At 35.3% G+C, this 26114-nt stretch overlaps 1 protein-coding gene across 8 annotated transcripts in view; it reads right to left on the minus strand.

The window, feature by feature from the left end:
• Positions 1 to 24642, minus strand: part of LOC121408143 (piezo-type mechanosensitive ion channel component 2-like) — a 188249-nt gene extending 163607 nt beyond the window's left edge. For all 8 annotated transcript variants that reach the window (XM_041599476.1, XM_041599472.1, XM_041599475.1 and 5 more), the window contains exons 1-4: positions 24153 to 24642; positions 6545 to 6643; positions 2986 to 3105; positions 800 to 842 (exon numbers count right to left, since the gene is read on the minus strand). In XM_041599476.1, coding sequence (XP_041455410.1) covers positions 800 to 842; positions 2986 to 3105; positions 6545 to 6643; positions 24153 to 24225 — 335 coding nt within the window. In that variant the 5' untranslated portion in view covers positions 24226 to 24642. The remainder of the gene's footprint in view (positions 1 to 799; positions 843 to 2985; positions 3106 to 6544; positions 6644 to 24152) is intronic.
• Positions 24643 to 26114: the final 1472 nt, after the last annotated feature.

Here is a 26114-nt window from a genome sequence, read left to right on the forward strand (position 1 = left end):
TGTTATTTAGAATTTGTTCAATATTACATGTATATTATAATTTCAATATATGATTTGATGAGTGATAGATTTTACTTGACAAAGTTCATTTACCTTAAATGACCTTTGACCTTGGTCATGTGACCTGAACTCACACAGAATGTTCAGTGATACTTGATTACTCTTATGTCCAGATTTTATGAATCAGATCCATAAACTTTCGAAGTTAGGATGGTATTTCAGCAAATACCCCCAACTTGGTAAAAGTTCATTGACCCTTAATGACCTTTGACCTTGGTCATGTGACTTGAAACTCAGGCAGGATGTTCAAAATACTTGATTACCCCAATGGCCAAGTTTCATGAACTAGGTCCATATACTTTCAAAGTTATGACAAAACTTCCAAAACTTAACCTTAGGTTAAGATTTTGATGTTGATTCCCCAACATGGTCTAAGTTCATTGACTCTAAATGACCTTTGACCTTGTCAAACATTGTCAAAAGGAGAGTTCTTGAGATATTGATCAGTGCCTACACAACATGTTTTTATGGATCATTAGGGTATAAAGTTCTAATTAAATTTCCTACCTGACAAGGTCAACAGTCTAGATTGGAACATTTAATTTTTACATTCCTTATTATTAAAAGATCACTAATTGAAAAACAGTGATCCTAAATTACATGTACATGTAGCAGAATATGAAAAGCTGGTCAGATTAAACAGACAAAACATTGAAAGCAAATATAGATACATTCACAAATGGGAAGTAATCTATTAGGATGTTTCTTGTGATATTTATTTGAAAAATAAAATAATTACCTCTGATATCCCAACTGTCTCCATATTGTATCTGTAGCATTACCTGTTTGTTAAAGTAAAGTATGAAGACTTTTTTAGATTTAAATGTAAAAATAAGACAATTTCAAAATGGCTGGAAAATGCTTTTTCCTACATAACTCAACAATGATTCATCACAATATAACCTGTAGGCCTATATTTGTAAACTTGGTTCTTGAAATTCATAAACCTACAAAATCTCGGGCAACATTGATTGTTGTAATATGCTGTTACCATGGCAATGCAGTTGCCAACACATTGAAAAAATAAGTATTGCCCATCTTTCGACCAAGAAAAATGTGTGAGCCAAATTTCACGAGAACTGGTTAAGAACATTTTAAGTTCAAACCGCAAAATTTTTGTCTAATTTCTCCATAATATCAACACAATTTCCAAAACCTGCAAAACCTGCACATCTTTACCTCACGACCATTGTGTGAGCAAGATTTTATGATATTTGGAATAAAGTACTTCGAACCGCAACATTTTTACCTAATTTTGTCGTGTTATTATGGAAACACAATTTCCCAAAAACATACCCCAAAAAATGCATCTAGCACATCTTTACCTCAAAAACAATATTTTCAGTCAATTTTCGCCAAATCATGTAACTTTATCGAATAGCGATATCATAATGTATTGTGATTGTAATGTACAATGTACTTTATTTATATACTCTTAATATTGTAAATTTAATATGCAGGCCCGCTAACCCAGTAGGTTTCTGGGCCTGGTTCTTGTTATACAGTGCGTCCCAGAATAAACGAAACCGAGATTTAGCGATCATTTATCATAACTTAATCATAAATAGAATAGACAAATGACCTATCAATTTAAAGCTTAGAATCTCCTCTTTCATCTGATATTAGGTTATTTCTTATTCACGCATGAGTGAGCAAAAACAATTTGAAGAAAGGATACCAAAAACTCATTTGGTGGGGGGTATCTGGGTTTCAAAAAGAAAACCACATTTCTGAAAAGTTCAACATCTGCTCTTTAATTTTGTACCTAAATTACAGAAAATGGTCAAGAAATAAAAAAGTTCTGGTCTTTTGAAATAAGGCTTGTATTTCCATAATTTCATGAGATAAACGTGTTTTCACCGGTTTCCCACAGAAGCTTTCGCTTGGTGAACAAAAGATTTAATGCATGGCTGATCGTCAACAAAACAGAGTGTCGAGAGAGTTTGAAAGCCAGCCTGGAGAACCTCTTCATTTTATGAAATTATTGAAATTCAAGCCTTATTTCAAATGACCAGAACTTTGTTATTTCTTGACCATTTTCTGTAATTTAGGTATCAAATTAAAGAGGAGATATTGAACTTTTCACAAATGTGGTTTTCTTTTTGAAACCCAGATACCCCCCTGCCAAATGAGTTTTTGATATCCTTTCTTCAAATTGTATTTACTCACTCATGCGTGGATGAGAAATAATTTAAATAATATCAGATGAAAGAGGAGATTCTAAGCTTTAAATTGGTAGGTCATTTGTCTATTTTATTTATGATTAAGTAATGATAAATGATCGCTAAATCTCGGTTTCGTTTTTTATGGGACGCACTGTATATAAGCAATCTCTAATTAAGACATGATGTACCACTACCATGGAAACACAATAAAGCCACATTTATGAGAAATCGGTTGAAAACTGATCAAGTAGTTCGAACTAAGTTTTGCCATATAATTTTGTTACCAGGCAACATGGTTTCTAACACACACCAAAATAAAATGTATCTCGCACATCTTGACCTCAAAACCAACGTGTGAGCCAAATTTCATGAGAATTGGTGGAAAAGTTGAAAAGAAGTTTTAATAAACCAACAGATTTTTACCCAATTTTCGCCATTATGTTGTTACCATGGCAACACAATTTCCAACACAGGCAAAAAGTGTATGCAAATTTCATGATTTTTACCTAATTTTTGATATATTTCACTGTTACGATGGAAATTACACTATTTCCAACACATGCAAAATATGTGTCTTGCACATACCCTAAGATGTGTGTTCCAAATTTTATGAAACTTTGTTAAAAATTGAGAAAGTAGTTCGAAGCACAAGATACATGTTTACAACCAACCGACTGACCATACGCTGATTCCTAGTATAGTCCCTTCAAACTTTGTTTAGCGGGGGTGTAAAATTGTCAAAGACTGGGGAAATACTTACAGCTCTCTATAGTTTCACTATAAACATCCAGGGCCGCTAAAACCACCTGATAAAGTATTTGTGTAACACATCCAAGAGCACTCAGAATGACAACAGTTTTCATATACCGCCCTGCACTCCCTGGATGAATATAAAAAAAGTAAAGAATTGGCAAACCAAATTAATTCAAACTTTAAAGAATACAGACTAATACATGTATGATGAAAGAAATCGTGCAGAAATTAAAACAAGTGGAACGGCTCTGGCAGTCTCGCAATGCAATATAGCAGCAGTGTTTCCTTTGAAAATAGCTAATGAATATTATTCACAGAAGAAAACACTAATATGATAATAAAAAAATTTGCCCATTGACCCAAAATGACCTTTGACCATGATCATGTGACCTAAGACATGTGCAAAACAATCATTCATACTTGATTATCCTTAAGTTGATGTTTCATGAGCTACATGTAGATCCATAAACTTTCTTAGTTATGAAGCCAATTCAACACATACTCCCAGCACGGCCAGAGTTCATTGACCTTTAAATAACCTTTGATCTTGGCCATTTTCCTGAAATGCATACAGGGTATTCAGGGATACACTGCTGCTCTTTTAATATGTCCAAGTTTCATGAACTAGATCCATAGACTTTTATTAAAGTTATGATGACAATTCCACAAATACCCCCAGCATTACCAAAGTTTGTTGACCATAAACTACATGTACCTTTTGCCTTGATCATGTGACCTGAAACTCGCACAGGATGTTTAAGGATACTTGATTGCTCTTATGTCCACATTTCATGAACTACATCCACAAAATTTCAGCTATGATGACAATTCCTCAAATAACCCCACATAGCCAAAGTTTGTTGACCCTAAGTGACCTTTGACCTTGGTCATGTGACCTGAACTCAGGCAGGATCTTCAGTGATACACTATTACCCTTATGTCTACTTTTTATGAACTAGGTCCATATACTTTTGAAGATATTACAACATTTCAAAAACTTAATTAAGATTTCGATATTGATTCCCCTAACATGGTCTAAGTTCATTGACCCTAAATGACCTTTGACCTTTGCCATGTTTCCCGAAACTCAGGCAGGATGTTCAGTCATACTTGAAAACCCTTATGTCTACATTTCATGAACTAGGTCCATATACTTTCTAAGTTATGATGACATTTAAAAAACCTTGGTTAAGCTTTCAATTTTTACGACACAGCCGTCGCCGTTGAAAAAGCGGCGCCTTTAGTCTCGCTCTGCTATGCAGGCGAGACAAAAACAAGTAGAACGCCTCTGGCAGTCTCGCCTGCATTACGCGATTAGATATAGCAGCAGTGTTGACTTTGACAACAGATATTATTCACAAAAGAAAACACTCATATGATAATAAAAATACTACATGTACATGTATGTCCTTTGACCATGATCATGTGATCAAAGACATACTGTACAAAACAATCATTCATACTTAATCCCCTTATATCTATGTTTCATAAACTACATGGGTAGATCCATCAGCTTTCTATGTTTAATGCCAATTAAACAAATATGCCAACACGCCCAAAGTTCACTGACCCTAAAATGACCTTTGAATTTGGTCATGTGACCTGAAACAAGCACAAGACATTCAGGAATACATGGTTACTCTTATATCCCAAGTTTCATGAAGTAGATCTATAAACTTTTAAAGTTATGGTGACAATTCAACAAATACCCCCAACTCGGTGGAAGTTCGTTGACCTTAAATGACCTTTGACCTTGTCCACGTTTCATGAACTATGTTCTGATGACATTTCTAAAACTTTAACATTAGGTTAAGATTTTGAAGTTGAGTCCCCCAACATGGTCTAGGTTCATTGACCCTAAATGACCTTTGACCTTGGTCATGTGATCTGAAACTCAAGCAGGATGTTCACTAATACTTGATTAACATTATAGCCAAGTTTCATGAACTAGGTCTATATACTTTCTAAGTTATGCTGTCAATTCAAAAACTTAACCTTTGGTTAAGATTTGGTGCTGACGCCGCCAATGGAAAAGTGGCGCCTACATGCTGTAGTCTCACTCTGCTATGCAGGTGAGACAAAAAAAATTCTCCTCAAATTTCAAAATTCCGTGTAGAAGCTTGGTGAACCTCATGAGGTTTTAAAAGACGGAACCCAAAAAATCGGTTAACAAATAAAGGGGAAGCATTTTGTGAATTTTGAAAAAATGTGCATAGATTAGCATATTTAATGAGTTTCAAAATTCTGTGCAGAAGTTTTGTATCCCCCACAGAGTGCTATCATATAAATCAAAAAGAATTAAAATCGGACTTGAAATGACGAAGAAGAGGCATTTTGAAATTGTGGATGGATGACTGATAACAGGTGACGGACGCCACGCCAAAGCTCAGAATCTGGCCCTTCGGACCGGATGAGCTAAAAAGCAAAGTTATGTGTATCAAATAGTTGGTTCAATTTGTCATACAGGCCTTCCTCCTTCTTCTTCTAAAAATCTTCATCAACTAAATTACAAAGCAACCAATGTGTGCTCACATTTAATGTGTAACCTTCTAATATATTCATGCATTTCTTTTTTTTAATCAATGAAAACCATTATCTTATTAGCATTGCTGAAATATACTGGTAAATGAAATTTCACATTAAAAATCATATTTCTACATGTAATTCACTAAAATGTCAAAATGCTACAAAAAATATAGCTTTTATGCTGAAACATTTGATAAGCTTTAAAATATGTAGATCTGCTATTGAACTACACCCCACTGTCCCCCCCAAAAAAAAAATCAACTTGATGAATGGTACTGTGATAACATCACAGTAAACTTATGTTTAATCCGAGCCTACATGTAAACTGGAATCTTAAACCACACTTAAATAGAATGCTGGCTTCATAACATTTCTTCCATATTCGTGGCAATTACATGTATACTGTACCAATTTATTTATCAAAATTCATTATAAAGTGTATTTTCCCATTCTTCCCATTCACAACTTCCAAAATTGTTCACTTTTTGCAGTAGGATAAAAATAATTTTGAATTGGTGAATAAGTTGACAACTGGCACTTCATAAAAGTGTGGTCTTAGTAAACACATGTTTACCTAAACCATATCTATCAGAATAATACCACCCATTATGTTTTACAAATGAAAGAAAAATTTGATTAGAAAGAAGAGGGTTCATGGTACACCACTATCGTTCATGGGCAATTGTTGGTCCTGAAAAGGACCACCCAAACTCAATGTTTCAACAAGTTGTGTTCTTGTCATCTTCAGGATGAGCAAAAATTTGTAAAAGCAAGCCTTATATACTCAGTCAAGGTGATGTATGCCCTGTGCCTTATACTTATGATCCAAACTTTCACAATTGACTTAAGTAAAGGGGCTTTCACAATCGCTCTTGTGATTGTTTGCGATCATTTGGTCACAATATATGTTGCACACAGTCGCAACGGTTGTAAGCAGTCACACCACCAACTGTGAAAGTTGCTTTACAATAAGAATTATCAAATTATTCAAAATATCAACTGCATAAATGTGTTGAAGCATTTGTGAAAGTTTATCTTACCTTGGAGATGTAACACTGTAGTAGGGCTTGGGATGAGAGGTAACGCTAGAAGGCATAGTAGATATACTCCTGAAACTGCATTTATCCTCACTATACTCACTACAATCAAAAAACAACACAACAATTCATTAGTAACCTTATTATGTAAATAATTCATGCTTCCAAGTAATGTTGTAAATCGGATCAAAAATAAGATCGAAAATCGGATCGGCAGTTAAGCTTCTAAAATCGAAATCGAATCGGCGATGTTTAAAAACAAAGGAATACATCAAAAAAAAATTCGCGGTCGCGCGCATCTTCCTGACAAAGTAAAAAAGACGAATGCATTGGAATGGAAGTCGCCAACATGCGCGATCATTTGGAACATGTTTTAAAGGGTTTTTGAGGTGTTATTAAAATAAACAGAGTGATTGTTATAGAAAGTTAAACGAAAGACCCATCTTCCGAGCAAAGGCGCAAAGGAAAATAAAATGAAAATATTTCTCATAGATCACAGGTTAATGAACGATCGGCGGGACATCTTTTTTTAAGTATTTTTAGGTGATAGCGATTTAGAATTATTTGAATGATCTCTTGATCTCGTACGACGCATCATCTTAAAGTCGCAAGTGCAATTAAAATGTAGTAGAAGACGCAAGCACGCACAATGATTTGAAATATGTTAATAAAATGTTTTGGGTAGCTAGCGTTTTCAAATCAATTTATTACTATCTTGAGAAATGAACTATTGACATCTAAGAAGAAATATAAAAGAGAAGTTGTAAAGACAAATATATCATTGAGGTTGAGAAGATGTATATCGTCGGCGGGGTCCGCTATTACCACGAGGTCGAAAATAGAATGTATATCATCCTAAACGATGTATGAGAGTAACGCAATGAGCTCCGTCGATAGTACGACTTAAAAGTTCATGGTGGGGTCCGCTATCACCACAAGGTTGAAGAGAAGATTTATATCATCCTAAACGATGTAAGAGAGTAACGCAATGAGCTCCGTAAATAGTACGACTTTTAAAAGTTCACGGCGGGGTCCGCTATCACCATGAGAGAAGATATCTATCGTCTTAAACATCGTCAGAGATAATACCGCGTCTTTCTCCCTGAATAATGCGACCTCTAAATAGCTAGCACCTCAAAAACAATCTTGAAATATGTTCTGAACGATCGCGCACTGTAATTAGATCTACGCCGATTTTTTATTTTCGATTTTTTCCTTCAAGGGGCATGATCGAAGATCGGCAAGTGATCGCCGATTGTGGTGAAATCGAATGGAATCGGTTGCCGATTGCAAAATCGGTTACAAGCTTACTTCCAAGTAACAGGCTGGCAACAAAAGTGTGTTTGATAATCATACCATCAGAATAGGCTTACATTACATGCAACATAATATCCAGGAATCCCTGGAAAATTTATTAACATGAACAAGAGATCCTTCCCATCTTTCTCTTTTGCAATCAGATTTGATGAAGTCCTTAAAAAGATAAATTGTCAAATGGTCTAATCGCAATTTTTCATTGAATAATCTTTTGGGTTCATTGCCATTTACTATATTCAATTCAATTCAATTCAATTTATTGACCATTAAAAAGACATCAAAATATTTACAAAAATAACATGATACAAACTAATACAAAATATAACAGATTGAAAATTACTTAATGGTCAGGGGTGGTACCTGCCAGGTGTGGCAAAGGAGTGAGATTGCGTCAATTTGCTTGCACTATTTACTTGCGCGTCTTTACAGAGATTTCCCTTTTTTTATGACAATACTCAAATTTTTTTTCAAATTATACTGAATCTTTTCAAGCATGATCTCAAAGACAATATTAGTCAAGAAAAGTCTTATGAAATACTTCCTGAGTGTACAGGAATAACGTTAAGGTGTTATTCTCAATAAATATGTAATTTTTCTTCATTTTCATGTCAGCATTTGGAGTTAATTCACCTAGAAATAATGATGAATTCAACGTCGTGGAGATAAAATAGCCCCTACCCTCTTTTAAGTTTATTTTATTTTTTTCTTCAAAGTAACATGGGCGCAAGCACATCATCCGCGTTGCAATGGTCAGATACCCGATGGGTATGTCTTCGCAGACACTGCTCTGATGCGTATCATCTGTAGATATGCAAGTTAAAATTTATACGCAAGATAAAATTTAAAATTTTATCTGAGAGATAAAATGTCATCTCAGAACACCAATTTCATTTTAAGAGATAAAATATCTTAAAGATAAAATTACCTCAGAATACCGCCCCAGGACCCTAAAGAGACAAAAATGCTTATAGCCGGGGCCCTACACATACACAAATATAACCGGTTAAAAAAAAGGTTATAAAATAAACACACACACCCAAACATCACACAATGCAACTAGCCCATCAATGATGTGGAGCTCATCCAGCATCTCGCAACAAAATTTAACACAATTTTAATTTCAGCCCAGTTGACACTGTAGTGAATTATATTGGTGACATAAATTGAGGATATAGAAATTAAATTGATGAAGAAATGACATAGAAGCATTTTTTGTGATCTATGAATAAATTTGATATGAATTAAGTATTAATAATTATCTAGTCAAAGTTTCTTAACTCTGTGCATGTAGAACCTTGGTGAACCTACATGTAATGTAGCTCTCAGATAGAACAAAAATAATCAAAATCAATCAACAAATAAATAAGTAATTTTGGTGAGTTTTGAAAATATATGAATAAATTAGCATATTTAATGAGTTTCAAAATTCTATGTTGAAATTTTATATCACCACCTCGAGCTATCATATAAAGCAAACAAAATTGAAATTGATCAACAAATGAAGAAGAAAAAACATTTTTTGTGATTTATGAATAAATCTTGCATAAATTAGAATAAATAATTTTCCAGACAAAATTTCAAAATTTTGTGTACAAGTTTGGTGAACCTCATGCAGCTCTATCAGATGGAAGAAAAAAAATCAAAGTCTGTCTACAAATAATGAAGAAGAGGCATTTTCTGTGATTTATGAATACATTTTGCATAAATTAGCATAAGTAATTTTCTACTGAAAATTTCATAATTCTGTGTAGAACTTAGGTGGACCCCATAAAGTTCTACAAGATGGAAGAAAAAAAGTAAAAATCGGTCGACAATTAAAGAAGAAAAAGCATTTTATGTGAATTTTGAAAAATATGAATAAATTAATTTCGCATATTAAAGTAGCCTAAAAATTGTTCTAGTCAAAATTTTGAAATTCTGTATATAAGTTTGGTGAACCTCATGAAGCTCTATCAGATGGAAGCAAAAAATTCAAGATCGGTCAACAAATAAAGAAGAAGCATTTTTTGTGAATTTTGAAAAATGCCAATAAATTAGCATAATCAATTAATTCAAAATTCTGTGTAGAAGTTTTTAATCCCCCACCTAGTGCTATCATATAAAGCAAACAGAATTGAAATCGGACTTGAAATGGCGAAGTAGTAGCATTTTGAAATTGTGGACTGACGACAGACGCCACACCAAGGCATAAGCTCATCTAGTCCTTCGGGCCGGATTGAGCTAAAAACACAGAAGATGGAATGGAATGGAATAGAATAGAATAAATAGAAAAATAATTACAGGAGGGGGATTTGAGTTGTTTAAATAATTGAACAACAATGACTTTGATAGTGACTTAAATCGTGAGAGTGTTGTGCTGTTTTTGATGTCATAAGTGAGAGAATTCCATTCTTTGGCCCCAATATATCTGATCGAATAATGAATAGAATTTTAGAAAAAAGGAATACGTAAATTGTTTTGATGTCTGGTAGAGTAATTATGAATTTGAGAGTTTGTTTGAAACATTCGTGAGAAATTTTCTGGAAGGGTGCCTTTGTGAAATTTAAACTCCCATTAAGGATGTAACAATTTCGTTATACTATCCATAATAGTTGAGTCAGAAATGGGGGTTCCCGTGCACCATCGAGATATATTTATTAATCAACTTTTTTGTATTGCCTGATCTTGATGTCACATGGGGTTCCAAATTTACAATTTTGGTGGCCATCTTGGATTTTTTTTTCATTTATGAGATAATGCACATATGCCGCTCAAAGTTGATTTTTTATTTGTTTCTTCAAAGGGGAAGTTCTATAAAAACAGTCATTTCTTAGCTTTTTCTCATAAATCAACCTAAATATATAATAATCTTATAAGCCCTAAATAAATTGTGTGAGCGCGAAATATGAACATTCTGATCAATGTTTGTGATCCTGAACAAGATATGTATGTAAGAAAAATAAAAGTGAGCAGAATTCTTTAATATACATGTACGAAAAGGGGACCTGTTAAATAATGATTGCAGATACCCATCATGATGATACATATTTCAACAATCAATTAATGCGAGCGCGAAGCGTGAGCAGAAAATTTGTGACATTCTGATCTGAACGGGATAATGTATTAGCTAGTAGACTATTTATGATTGTAGACAAAATGAATATTGAATGAAATGATGATTGGTCGAGATGGCATTTGGACCTATTGGTGATTAGACCAATTGCAATTAGACAAAATGATTGTTAGATGAAATGGGTTTAGACTAATATGCTTTTCACACTGTACTTTTCCTTAACCCCGGGAAATTGGTGGGGCTAAGGGGGGGCCTTAGCCCCACCAATTTCCCAAGGTTAAGCTTAGCCCACTTCGTTTTCACACTACGTTTTAGCAAAGTGGGCTAGCACGGTAAATAGTACGGTACTATCTGGCCCAGCAAAAATGCAGGGTTAGCCGGCTCATCGTGGTGCTAGCACCACATTTGCGATACTAAGAGATGCAGTATGAAACGAAACTGGGCTAAGGAAACGTGGGGCTAAGCATTAGCCAATCACGCTCTGTATGGTAAAATCATCAATATTCATGAGCTGTGGGATTGTCCAGGGTTAAGGTGTTAACCCCGGCTAAGCAGATACATGTAGTATGGGGTTAAGAAAGACAGTGTGAATTTAAAAAAAAGATAGTATGGGGTTAAGGATAGTCCGTGGTTAAGGATAGTATGAGGATAAGGAAATGCAATGTGAAAAGCATATAAGTGACAGTAGACCAACTGCAGTTAGACCAAACGGAACATAGACGAAATGAAAGTAGACAAAGTGGTCATCAGACCATTTGCCCTTAGACCAATTGGCTATTGTACTTAGGGTAATAGACATAATGAAAATGGACAAAGTGGCTATTAGATCAATTGGCAAAAATATGCAATTAGATCAAATGGCTATTAGACCAAATGATAATAGACAAAATGGTTATTAGACCAACTGGCTATTGGATGATGTGGATAGTCGACCGACTGATGGTCGATGAAATGACATTAGACCATGTGGTGAGTGGACAAAAAGGCAATAGACGAAATGGCAATAAACCATCAAAGCCTAACCCCCCCCCCCCCTCAGAAAGATGCAGAAGTCACTCACCCCTTTTCCGTATTTTGCCTATTAATGGGGAAATCTGCCATTGAAGCAGTAAGGTGTTTCTGCTTTACATAGCAAGCCACTTTCATTGTCTTAAGACCACTCGGAGACGAAAGAGTAGTCTTTTATCTATAAGCTAAAGAAGCGCTGGCACAGCAAAGCCTACCCCCCTCAGGTGATTGCCGAAGTAACCCTGCCCCTTTTTCGTATCCTATTCTTGGAAATTTTGCCATTTTGGAGCCCCATTAAGGTAAAAGGAGTTTCTGTTATGCAGTAATAGTCAGGTCAATATACGACCAAACTTACCCTTACCCCAAACAAATTGCAAGAAATGGTTTATCAATGGTTTTTGGTACTATTTGACCTAAGGAAGAATATAATAAAAATCTATTAAAATCCACGAAAGTGGCTATTTTCAAGATGACGTCAAATATGGCTGTAATTCACTGAAAACTGACATACAGTAGTTCGCTTATTATCCACCCTAAATATCTTATTTTGGTGCATATTTTGAATAAATTTGTAATGAATTTCACAAATTGTATTTGTCTTTCAGGGATACATGTATAGTGATAAGATATCACCATTCAATTTTTTAAAGTCTTCAGAGTTTTATTAACAGTTGCAAAGCTAAGCATCTTTGATTATTATCCCCATTTTATCCTTATTAAATATCATCTGTTTCAATGCCTGACTTAAAATGTATACACAGTGACATAAATGTCCTTGATCATGTGCTGCTATACATGTGGCCTAGATGAAAAGACTGGCTCAAGTGAATTTTGATATATATATCACAAGGCCAGGGACATTATTGCTGGTATTCCTGAACTAAAGCCTTGATGTGGGAGATCTATACAGAACATTGTTTCACTGAAATAGGTACGAGCCACAGAAGAATGTTTCAAACCGCCTGATCACAAGAATCCCCGTTAAATTACGAGAACTTTTACAGGCTAAAAAATACCATTAATTATTCCTGCATTCACACCGCCCCGAAACATACCCTTCGGGATAAGTTCCTGAAGTTACGAGCATGCGCAGTATCGTCTGATAAGCAGGCAAGGCGTGAGATTCAAAATCACTAGCCCAGCAGCCACCCAAAGCTCCCGCGCCACGCTGGGCTAAAAGTTCCCGTAAATTGCTTTCACATTACCAAAATACTGTAACCTGGTATTTTCTGATCAGGGTAAATTTCCCGATCAGAGAATACCTGGAACTGACGAACTTCGAGGCGGTCTGAAACCACCTAGAGAGAGTGGTTTCAGCAAACTTAAATATGTTCTGTTCAAGCGTGGTTTTTCTGCCTCACCTTGACACACATACACTACTTAATATTTTGAAACAGAACTGTCTGTTCAGTCTTGGATTTGAGCTAACAAGTTGTTACTTAAAGGGATGGTCCGGGCTGAAAATATTATATCTTAATACATAGAGTAGAATTCACTGAGCAAAATGCAGAAAATTCGGATAAATCGGATAACAATTAATTCTTATTATTGAAGTTTAAAGTTTACATGTAGCAATATTTTATGAAAACAGTCGTCATGAATATTCATTAGGTGGGCTGATGATGTCACATCTCCACTTTCCGTTTTCTTATGCTATAACATAAAATCATATTTTTTCATTATTTCATGCTTGTGTGAATAATATGTCTCCCTTATAATGAAATAAGTTGCAGCAATAAATATCTCATGCACTAAATCAGTAGTCAATCCAATTTTTCTAGTTCTTGGAGGAAAAAAATTGAATGAACCTAATTTCATATAATAAAATACATAAGAACAAGTGGGGATGTGACATCATCAGCCCACCTAATGAATATTCATGACGACTGTTTTCACAAAATATTAATAAACTTTAAAATCCAATAACTTTGTTATCCAATTTTGATGAAATTTCAACAATTTGCTTATTGAATTCTACTCTATCTATTAAGCTATCAATACTTTCAGCCCGAACCATCCCTTTAATGTTAAGAAAACCAATTTTAGGATTTTTAGTAATTCTTTTGAAAGTTTACCTTGTCAAGTATTTATGGATAATGTAAATTTATTACAGGTTGAATCTACCAAATTTCTTGGGCTCTATATCGATCATGATTTTTCTTGGAAGTGTCACATAAGTTATTTGTGTAAATTGACTTCTAGAAGTATCAGTATTTTAAACAATCTAAAATTCTTCTTTTCCTATTTATATACTATTAAACTTATGACTCTCATTTCATCACAACTAAATTATGGTATATTGGCTTGGGACAATACAATACATTATGAGATATTGCAAAAGCAGGCTATTACACTGATTAACTAATCTGACTTTTATGCACACACAAATCCATTATTTATACAAAAATAAAATCCTGTAAATTTCATTTGGGTACATTCATGTTTCAACTCTCAAAAGATGATCTACCGGAAATTTTTTCTTCCATGTTTCAACTCAACCTCATACATTCTTATCCTACGCACCAATGGGACTCATTTCACCTTCCACGTTCTAGTACATTATTTGCTCTAAGAACAAGTATTCTTATCCTTCCCGCCAAAGGGACTCATTTCTACTTCCAAATATTTGTATGTTATTGCTCTAAAGAACAATTGTATTTGAAGGACCCAGGATTTGGAATCATCTTCAAAACAAAATAACTAGTTGTTTATCTTTAAATACATTTAAATGTAAATTGAAATAATTTCTTTTGTCCAGTTCTGGACCCTGTTAAGATGCACTGGCTGAACAAATATAATGTATTTGCCTTGTACTTTGTATACTGTGGTATAGTTTTGATTTTTTTTCATTCTTTGCTCACCCCCCCCCCCCCCTCTATTTTATTTGTCCACTTTCCCTCTCATTCCTTACCCCAAGATAATACCCTAATCTTTGGCTTTTCATTTGTAGTCTTTTTTTTTTAGTGTCCGATCTTCTTGATTGCTGATTTTATAATTACTTTAAGGAACACATTACAAGCTCTGCTTTTATGCAGATTCCTTCATATTTCACTTTTATTTACTGCCATTACCTTTTGTACTTTGTACGTAATCACATATATTTCTTGTATTATGTTATTTTTTATCTTGTGAAGTGTAAAAATAAATTCCATTCAATTCAATTCAGAATCCTAGCAAGAGGGAAAGGAAGAAAATGCTTTGTTTGCCCGCAGTCACGTGTGTTCACCCTAAAACATCCAAACATCTGCATCATGCCCAAAGACAGAGTGGTTTCAGCAAACTTAAATATGTTCTGTTCAAGTGTGGTTTAAAATCCTAGCAGTAGAGGGAAAAGAGGAAAGTCCTTTGTTTGTCCACAGTCATGGCTGTGTTCACCCTCCCTTTAAAACCTTCCAAACATCTGACATACATGCCCATGGCCACTGCTGCGTTTACCCAGCCAGCATAGCAAAAGTATCTTGACAATTGCATGCAGCCACAAAGGAAAGCATCCTCCCATTACCAATGAGCATTCAATTGTGATTTAGACCCAGGGCAGTACAGCTATACATAAATCATTTGGGAGCAATAGGGCCGTCTGCACCAGCCTGAGTTTTCAAATAATCATGATATTTCTGATCCGGCAAATCGTCCCCATTTGAACAATCTCAAGATAATTTGTACCCGCTTGCTCAGGGCAAGTGAAAATGACGTACGGGCAAGCATTTCTCAAATTCAATTGCCCCATCGGGCAAGTGGTTGTTTTTTTTTTAATATTTTTAAAAATGACAGCAAATTTCAATAACTTTTGGAATAAATCACAATTATTGGCCAATTATCCCGCACACAATGTCAAAGCAGTATTGGAAACATGTAAAATCAGCGTCAATTTACCAATAATTCATCGCTAGCTAACTCGTTCAAAGAAGGGGCTGACATCTTACGTTCTAAAATATGCTGTCCGCAATGGGCAATTTGCCGATGACCAATGGACGTAGAATGCAGAAAACCACGGCATGCTCTGTACATTGGCGCTACGTGAGCGAGGCAGCTGATTCTCGAGCTCGCTGCAAACTTTGTAACTCAGCCTCAAGATTCGTGATCATTCCCAACCAAGTAAATAACAGTCGTCGACTAAAATCTGTGATTTTTGTGGTCATGATCAGCAGTGACTTTCTTTTATAGCTCCAAAGGTAGTGCGAGAAGCTACTAGCAAAACTGAGTAAAAATTAGCAGATCCATGTCTATGATGGCATTAAGAATGTCATGACTTTACTGAAAATAAACTTGTACTACATGTACATGATTCTCATTTGTTGTTATTTTTCTTGACCTTTAAAATTAAGGGTAGTACCATTACCATAAAAAAATATTTAAGAGCAAAAGAATTATTAAAAGAAATTGGGCAAGAAGTTTCATCTATCAGGCAAGTAAATGAAGACAAAATTTTTGTAGAGGCCTAGTAATGGTAACACAATCATCAGGATAGTTCGCTGGATTAATCTCGAGCTTGCAATCCTCAGTCGACTTTATAATAGGATTATTTGCAAAATAGCACGCCATTTACGAATTATCCCGCTACATATAATTCGCAGGTGCAGATGCACTCGAGATTCAATTCAGCATTATTTATTCACGGCGTCAGACCATAATGCATCGATGCCTCACTCAAGCACAAATTGCTATTCTTGCGCTGGTGGAGATGGGGTTTTTTTAATTTCGAACTAATCGCGAAGAGGGCTGATCAGGCTAAAATCTCGAGATTGAGCAAAATCGGGCTGGTGCATCACCACCTAACGTGAGGATGCAGAACTGATGCATGGTTGTTAGACTGATCATTAGCAAACAGAAATCACAGCTGTTGTATACTAGTCTGACATATCAGTCAATATTATAGTTCTTACTCCAGATGATTATTTATTTTTGGAAATTACACTGATACATGTACATCTTATAATTGAAAAAAAAATACACCAAAGTTGCCATAAATCTATTTAATACAAAATCTAAAACAAATCTTTCTTCATGGAGGCCTCCAGGCTCCAGCAGTACACATTCAAAGTTGTGCTCAAAAGTTAGTGAACCCTACCACAAAATGCATACAACAATACAACGTTCGGTGGTGATCCCAAAGAAACAAACTTTTACAGCGTTTACACGCTACACCAGCCCCGCGGGCAGACTTGGCTTGCGGGACAAACACAAACAATCAGCGGAGAAAATTTCACCGACACCCACAATGCACTGCAAGCCAGATTACGAGCGCCCACAAATCGAAATTGAACTGAAAGTAAAGCCGGTACCTTATCTGTTTCATCTACATGTACATGTATTTTGGTTTGAAACATTTCAGGAATTTTACTAAAAAAGTCCATCTACATGTATCACACAGGCATCTCACATGAACGGACAAGATTTACGTCATAAACACAAGCTTAAACCAGAAGTTGCTCTGTCAAGTCGGTGGATTCACGATACGTGTCTATCGGTTGCAGTGGACAGGCTGAAATTTGCAATGCATCATGGGAAATAGTTGATATATGTTGCAAGCGCGGGTAGTAAAGTGCATGCATGCATTTTATCCAGCGCTGGCCGTAATGGCTCTAGCGGATATGCTGTTTACTGGGGTTCAGGAGGTGGGAGAGAAATTTGCCCACATATTTCTGTGCAGAATTTACCCAGTAGACCGTTTTGGGTGATTTCCTTCCATACGGTTTTCATTTTTGAAGCATCACAGTAACATTACAGTAAACTAGCACTACGCGCTGCCTGCGCATGATGTTGACCCTGAAGTTAGACAACTGGCCTGTCCGCTGAGACCAACAGATGACGCACCATATTGTGAATCCGCTGAAACCATTTCCTACATCTGGATTAAGATTTATGTGATATGATTCAATCATAACAAAGATATGCATATTTGTTCATTACACATTGATCAGGAAACCTCTCCATCCAAGTTTTTGTATTAAGTAGTGTGTAGTCAGGTTCAGCTATAAACAAGACTGTTATCTATTTATGCATGTTAAGTGGTGCAAATTACATTCACATTCAGCCATGGGTGTAAATCTGCAAGGTTTTCCTTTTTTCAGGACTTGAGGATGACCTATTCATCACCCCCTCTGATTATTAGATGAGATCATGGATTAAAAAATATTTACTCAATTTCATTTAGTTGTATTTGTCCTTTAATTGGCCTACATGTATAATCAATCAATCAATTTCATGTTTGATTAAAGATATCAGGCAAATCTTCTTAAACCTTCAATTTCGCAAAAAAAAGAAAAAAAAAAGAGTGAATGGAGACGTGATTTGACTGCGCGTAATTTATTCAATGCAATAACAAAACTTGGATTGAGAGGTATTCTGATGTGTTCTGAAAGAAGGCTCATAGCTCTGTGTTTGATGAATCATATTGCACGGAATTCAAGCCAGTTAATGTAAAAATTATATACTGTACAATATGATTTAGTATAATTTTCACATTATACTCAATTTACGTGCCATTAACATTTTTTGTGTGACACGCTGAAGAGAACAATGCTTGGTGTGGTCGCCCTCTTTAAAGGTCAAGTCCACCCCAGAAAAATGTTGATTTGAATAAAAAGGGAAAAATCAAACTAGCATAACGCTGACAATTTCATTAAAATCGGATGTAAAATAAGAAAAGTTATGACATTTTAAAGTTTGTCTTATTTTTCACAATATGGTGATATGCACAACTCAGTGACGGGCAGGTCCAAGCTATTTGACTTGTGACGTACGGGACATTTAGAGACTTTAAAGTTGTGTAACATAAAAAACAAATGCTCAACAGAGAATCTTTTATGGATTTTGGAAGGCCAGTCGTGACCTCTTTATTCATAAAAAAAATTAGTGATCTACAATTCCATTAACGATGTAAAATTTTAATTAATATGCACTGTGATGTACGGGACCAGACGAAAGCTGATTTTTTTTTTTTAAAGTTTGTCATTAAAACTCTGTGAACTGGAATAAGATGGAAATCTCTCATCATGTTTTCATTGTGTATCTTATCAAGTTTCAATAGCCATGAATGAAATGATAGAAATCATTGGTGTTATTATGTAATAGCTCAAAATATAAACAACCGCGCTGTGACGTACGGGACGTGTGACGTACGGGACATTTGTCCATGTGTAAAACGAATGGGGAAAGTGAAATTTCATCAAAATTTATAATTAAATTGATGTAAACCAAAGTAAGTTAAGTTTTACATGGTTTATCATGCTTGATATATATTTCTCTAATAGCATACAGTAAATTCACTTTAATTTTTGGATGTATTGTAATATAAATTAGAACTCTCCAAAGTGTGAAGAAAACTGCTCAACTTTTTCTTAATTAGAATCTAAAAAAAAATACTAAATTGTGACGTACGGGACACTGCCTGTTGGACACCACATAATTAACTTAATTAATTTTCAAAATTATTTTTTCCTCATATGTTTGCATGAACTTAGTACTACAAGTCCCCACAGAATTATTTTCAAATATATAATTTGCATTATCTGCAGATCAAAAAATGTGATGTCCCGTGATTTCTTGGAATCGTGACCTTGGCATTCATTAATTTTACGTTTTCAGACGAAAAAAATATAGGGGAAAAAACTTCAGAGTATAAGCTTCAAAATGACTTACAATATGTTAGATTTAAGCAAAGATTTAATTTTGGCTTCAGAGGGGACAATAGCTTGGACCTGCCCTGACATGCAAATGAGACAGACGATGATGTCCCTCACTTACATGTACTATTTTTTTTTTGTTTGATAGATACGATATTTCATTTTTTACAGATTTGACAATAAGGACCAACCTGACTGCACCATATAATATTAAACAATGCTCATTTATCATGTTCAGGGAGGAATTAATAGTTATTTCACTTGACAATGAGGAGAAAATTAGAATATTTCATTTAATAAAATACAAAAGAACTTGAGAGGATGACGTCATCAGTTTCCTCATTTGTATACTGGCCAGGATGTGCATAAATGTATAACTGTTTTGTGAAATTAAGCAAAATTTAAAAATATCATTTTTGTGTACATCCAATTTTGATGAAATTTTGAGTGTTATGCTTGTTGGATTTTTCTCTTTTTATTCAAATCAACTTTGTGTTGGGGTGGACTTGTCCTTTGAACACCGCAGTGTAGTTTTAACATTACTAGCTGTTTTTAAAAAGAGCACACAAACAAATAATTCTTGGGCCTTATGCTCATTATTGACAACACTCCAAATCTGAAGAACAGATATATGTGGTTGTAAACAAAGTCCTAGATCATTGCGAAAACCAATGCAGTTACAGTTAAATCCATTTTTTTGTAAATAGACCTACATGTATTAATAGTACAATGCACCCAAAATTCAAAAGTTCATAGCAAAATACTGCATGTACATGTATATCATCATTGGTGTACAATCAAAGCAAAGAGTCGAACTTGAAATTGTTGACATGGTAGAGCAAGGCATAGATATTCCAACAAGTAAAGACTAAAAGGCAATTCAGTAGTGTGCCAGTGACCCGGGGGGGGGGGGGGGGGGGGCGGGGGGCACTCAGTATATAATCCGCATTGGGTATGTGCTGCGGAGGCCCCCAAATTTTGCACTCAAATTTTCATTCCAAGGCATAGCTTTTTAATCTGATTGAGAAAAAAAAAGAAAGAAATCCGTTCCAAAGCTTTGCATATTCTTCGTTACCCCGTTGCGGACTCATCGATCCGCTACAATGAGCTGCAATTTTGGTGAAGAGCAACCGCAGAGCGCTTAATTTTGATCATACAAGTATGCCCATTGGATAGGGATGCATATGTACTCACAAGCAGGTCACCTGTTCCAAGAATCCCATTTTCACAAACATTTGTAGTTCCAAAGCCCGTTCCGAGGACCCTCCTTTTTACAAATAACTCCTACTGAGCCCCAGTTTTTCTGTCTCACCCGCAGCACATACCTACCAGTTTTTTGGTTGAGTACTCCCCCCCCCCTTAGAGCCAGTGTCAAGATAAATCTAAGGGCAGCCTGTCTCATTTTAGAGCAATATCGAGTAATGTATACTGACAATATCCAACACTTTTTTCTGGGGTGGACTTGATCTTTAAAGGACAAGTCCACCCCAATAAAAAGAGAAAAATCCAACAAGCATAACACTGAAAAATTCATCAAAATCGGATGTGAAATAAGAAAGTTGTGACATTTTAAAGTTTTGCTTAATTTCACAAAACAGTTGCACATTCACTGATGATGTCATCCTTTCACTATCTCTTTCGTATTTCATTATATGAAAAAATGTAAAATATTCTTATTTTCTCCACATTGTGAAGTGAAGCAAAAATAAATTACACCCTGAACATTTGGAATAAACATCATTTCAATACAATGTGGTTATTCAAGTTGCCCCTTGTTGTCAAGTCTGTTAAAAATGAAATATTGTATAATTCACACAATAAAAAGAAAAGAAATAGTGAACGAGGGACATCATTGACTGTCTCATTTGCATGTCACTGAGTTGTACATATTACTGTTTTGTAAAAAATAAGCAAAAATGTAAAATGTCATTATCTTTCTTATTTTACATGTACATGTACATCCAATTTTGATGAAATTTTATGTGTTATGCTTGTTGGATTTTTCTCTTTTTATTCAAATCAACTTTGTGTTGGGGTGGACTTGTCCTTTAAACACCGGAGGTGTAATTTTAACATTACTCGCTGTTTTTAAAAAGAGCACACAAACAAATACTTCTTGTTATGGCCTTATGCTCATTATTGACAACACTCCAAATCTGAAGAACAGATATATGTGGTTGTAAACAAAGTCCTAGATCATCGCAAAAACCAATGCAGTTACAGTTAAATCCACTTTTTACAAATAGACCTACATGTACATGTATTAACAGTACAATGCACCAAAAATTCAAAGGTTCATAGCAAAATACTACATGTATATCATCAGGTGTCTGAATGTACAATCAAAGCAAAGAGCCGAACTTGTAATTGTTCAGTTTTCTCTAGATTGCAGTAGACATGGTAGAGCAAGTACAGACTAAAAGGCAATTCAGTAGTGTGCCAGTGACCGGGGGGGGGGGGGGGGGGGGGGGCAGGGGGCACTCGGTACATAATCCGCGCCGTGGAGGCCCACAAATTTTACACTCAAATTTTAAATCCAAGGCATAGCTTTTTAATCTTATTGAGAAAAACAAAGAAATCCGCTCCAAAGCATAGCATTTTCTTCTTTTCAAGAAAAAGAAAAAAGAAATCCGTTCCAAAGCTTTGCATATTTTTCGTTACGCCGTTGCGCACGCATTGATCCGCTACAATGAGCTGCAATTTTGGTGAAAAGCAACCGCAGAGCGCTTAATTTTGATCATACACGTATGCCCATTGGATAGGCCGGAGCTCCCTGGGTTAGGTTATATCATAACCTTGTTCATTGAATGAGTACCCACGGGTACATTACCGCCTCCGTACACAGGATAACCACTGGCACGGCACTTGCAATACCTTTAGGGCTATTTTGTTAAAATTAGCAATAGATAGATATTTTAAATCAGATAAGCTTTGGATATGAAACTTACCAAACGATATGAAGCCAATTTAATTTCCTCTCTGTCTTTCTGGTAATTTATATCGATTATTTTTCTTGATGTTGAAGAAGGCATGGGCCTAATTCGCCTGTTCTCTCTATACGCACAGAGAGGGCGCGCAGTATTATTTAATAAACTTGCTTGCTGGTTGCGTTCTAGGCGCTCAGCATTTTTTGACAAGCAAAAAAAAAAAGTTATCAACCCAACTTTTAGGGCAGGACCACACAAATTTTAGGGGGGCGCAGGAAACAAACTGGTTATCAACTAAAATTTCAGGGAGGGACCAACAAAAATTTTTGACAAGCAAAAAAAAAAGTTATAAATCCAACTTTTAGGGCGGGAACACACAAATTTTAGGGTGGGGGTCCACCTGAATTGGGGAATGCAGGAAACAAAATTGATAAGCAAAAAAAAAATTTTATCAACCAAAATTTCAGGGAGGGACCACCAAAATATTTTGACAAGCAAAAAAAAAGGGTTATCAATAAAAATTTAGGGGGGAACGTCCCCCAACCCCAAATTTAGGGGGACACGACCCCCCCCCCCCCCCGCTTCGGCCGCCTATGTCTGCACCCCCGATAAACTTGCCTCATCATCCCACTTTCTGAACTCGCAAGACATCTTGCTCATTCAGTCCCCTTTCAATATTGTTTGACTGTTTATTTATTGTATACATGCAAAGAATCTTTATTTTATTGTGATGTAAACTTGTTCAAGGAAGAAAATGAAATATTATTCAAAACAAAAAAATGAGATGCAAACTGTTGATTTTTTTTGTACAATTTTCTATTATGTGCGGACAACTTGAATCGAGACTGTTCGATAGGAAAAATTCGCATTTCGATTGTTGTTTTAGTTTGCGTAATTTCCACCGCAGTATTAAAGATCTTCGTACAGATCGGACTGAGTATCTTGGCCGAGATTTGGAGGTAAGCTTAAAAAATCATCTTTATTCATAATTTTGACTATATTTTTAAATCAAATTAGTTGATAAGATTTAGATTTATGAATTGAATAAATTTTGAAGATTTTGGAGTGTTTTATTCTCTCACACATTCGTGTGAATGTGATGAATGAAAACGTCAAAATTCATTATGAAACAACGAGCATTGTGCGAGGTATGTAAAACTAACCTTGCATGCTTGTGTGAGTGATCATAACCTTAAATGTTACATGTACCTTGTTGTTCATTGAATGAGTGCCAGGGCCCTGCCCCTGCTTTTATAACTTTTAACAGTAAATGGTTGTTGTTGTTATCTTAGGTTTTGAGGCACATGTCATTCAGAAATAAATTCCATTCCATTCCATTCCTTGTTTTTATTTGGCAGTAAGTCATAATTGACGATTTTTGCCACTCACTGTATAAAGAGTTGGGTAACAATTTTATTGACTAATATTATTTTCATTTTTTATTTTTATTTTTTCCCTTTTTTCAATCATTTCTTGTATATTCGTTCCTTTTTTTCTATGAAAAAACAAACAAAACATAACATTTAATACTATAAGGTCGTTGATCGATGATCTATGATATTATATGAAAGAAAATTATTCTATCAGTAGCCTACATACAGTCTTTTTAAGTTAACATTAGACTCAAGTTCAAATTACAAAAAGTCAAAGCTGAAACTAAACTTAAAGTAAATGCAACTCACCAAACAATAAAACGAGTCCAAGCAATAATTTAAACAGAAAAACTGTTGCAGACATTTTCACCAGGCTTGCCATGACTTAACAATTTTCTTCGCTATCGTTCCTCAAGGAAGGGGCAAATATGTCACTGCATAATTCTTTACACAGATTTGGCACTCCGGAACGTACTTGCACAGCCAGGCACAGACTCAGCAGGCCGAATCTCGTCGCATTTGCAACAGCAAAGACCCCGAGCACAGCCCACTGGAAATCGAAGACGAGAGTCTCGTACTCCCGGCTAGCTCGTACTGCGTAACGATAGCTCTTTCTACAGCTATCCAAACTTAAAATTTCACTAGGGTCTATAGGCCTAATTGAGCAAAAATACGAATCTCCTTTAAAGATTCATGAATTCCCAGGTCCGTTATCCAGTGGCGGGATCAGGAATTATTGATCCGACAGCTCCGGACAACAGCTTCCGAATCAAACAATTGACCTAAGCGCCGCGCCGATTATAACGTTAGCAGCAGCCACGGCCACTGATCCCTCATAGTGTTATTTAGTGGGATCATCATGTTGTTGTTGCTGATATGATGGCGCTCTTCAATATTATGCTTTCGTATTAATTGTTGAAGCATTTAATGAAAGCTTTGATACAGAGATGTTATCAAACTCGCAGAGACAGGGAGTAATTACCCTTATTGAAAAGGATGGAAAAGATCATTTGATTATGAAAAACTACGGACCAATAACACTTCTTAATGTAGACTACAAAATATTGTCAAAAGTTTTAGCTAAAAGGGTAAAAGAGGTACTGGAGGACATTATTCATTACAACCAAATAGGGTATGTTAAAGATAGGAATATTGGAGAGGCAGTGAGGTTATTTCAATCCTTATCAGCCAGTAGGATTTGTAATAGCTGTAGATTTCGAAAAGCATTTGATTGTATATCACATAGACTTCTATTTAAAGCATTGGAATCTTTTGGATTTGGTAATGTATTGTGCTCTTGGGTTAGAATTCTTTTTTTTTAATTATGTGTTGGGTTAGAATTCTTTATAATGATGTTAGTAGCTGTGTGATGTATGGGGGGACACTCAACTGGATATTTTGAGGTTAAAAGAGGTGTAAGACAAGGAGATCCCCTCTCTCCTTATTTATTTATTATAGTTATTGAATTACTTACTAATTTTATTCGAAATGATCCGGGTAATGAAGGGATTGTGTTTGGTGAAAGAAAAATATAACAAGTATTGTACGCAGATGATTGTACATTGTTTCTAAAAGACACGTACTCAGTTAATAGGGTGAAAAAAGGTCTTCGGAGATTTTGAGAAATTGAGTGGTTTGAAAATAAATATGGATAAAACAAATTTTATGTGGTTTGGGGAAGAATGGGATAGGCCGGTTTTACCTCTGTTTGGACATAGAATGCAATATATACAAATTTAAGGGTATATTTTTCACGAGACTCCAAAATAATAGATGACTTAAATTATAAGGAAATTTTGAGTAAAATCAAAAGATTAATTGGATGGTGGAGGCAATTTCATTTGGGGTGGAAATTACAGAATAAAACGGAAAATTCTATATCAAGATTATATATGGTGCAGGGGGACTCAGAGTAACTAATTTTTAAGTTTTCATTAAAACTCAGAGAATTATGTGGATTTTAGATCATTGGGAGGCCGGAGTATATTTCGTTGTAATTATGATGCAACTAAAATGGACTTACAAGGTATACCAATATTTTATAAAGATATGTTGAAAGCATGGCAAGATTTGGATCAATGTAGAAACTTTGAGAAAAAAAGATTAATCCTGTGATTTTTAATAACAGATTTATATGTCTTCATAATAAACCGTTTTTTGTATGTTGAACTCTATTAGAAAGGTATATATTTCAAGCATCAAATATTATATAGGAGGTCAACTTTCACACGCACCTAACACTCCTTACCACACAAACATATCACCCCCAAA

The sequence above is a fragment of the Lytechinus variegatus genome, chromosome 2 (genome assembly GCF_018143015.1).
Source record: "Lytechinus variegatus isolate NC3 chromosome 2, Lvar_3.0, whole genome shotgun sequence".
In the NCBI taxonomy this organism is placed as follows: Eukaryota; Metazoa; Echinodermata; class Echinoidea; order Temnopleuroida; family Toxopneustidae; genus Lytechinus; species Lytechinus variegatus.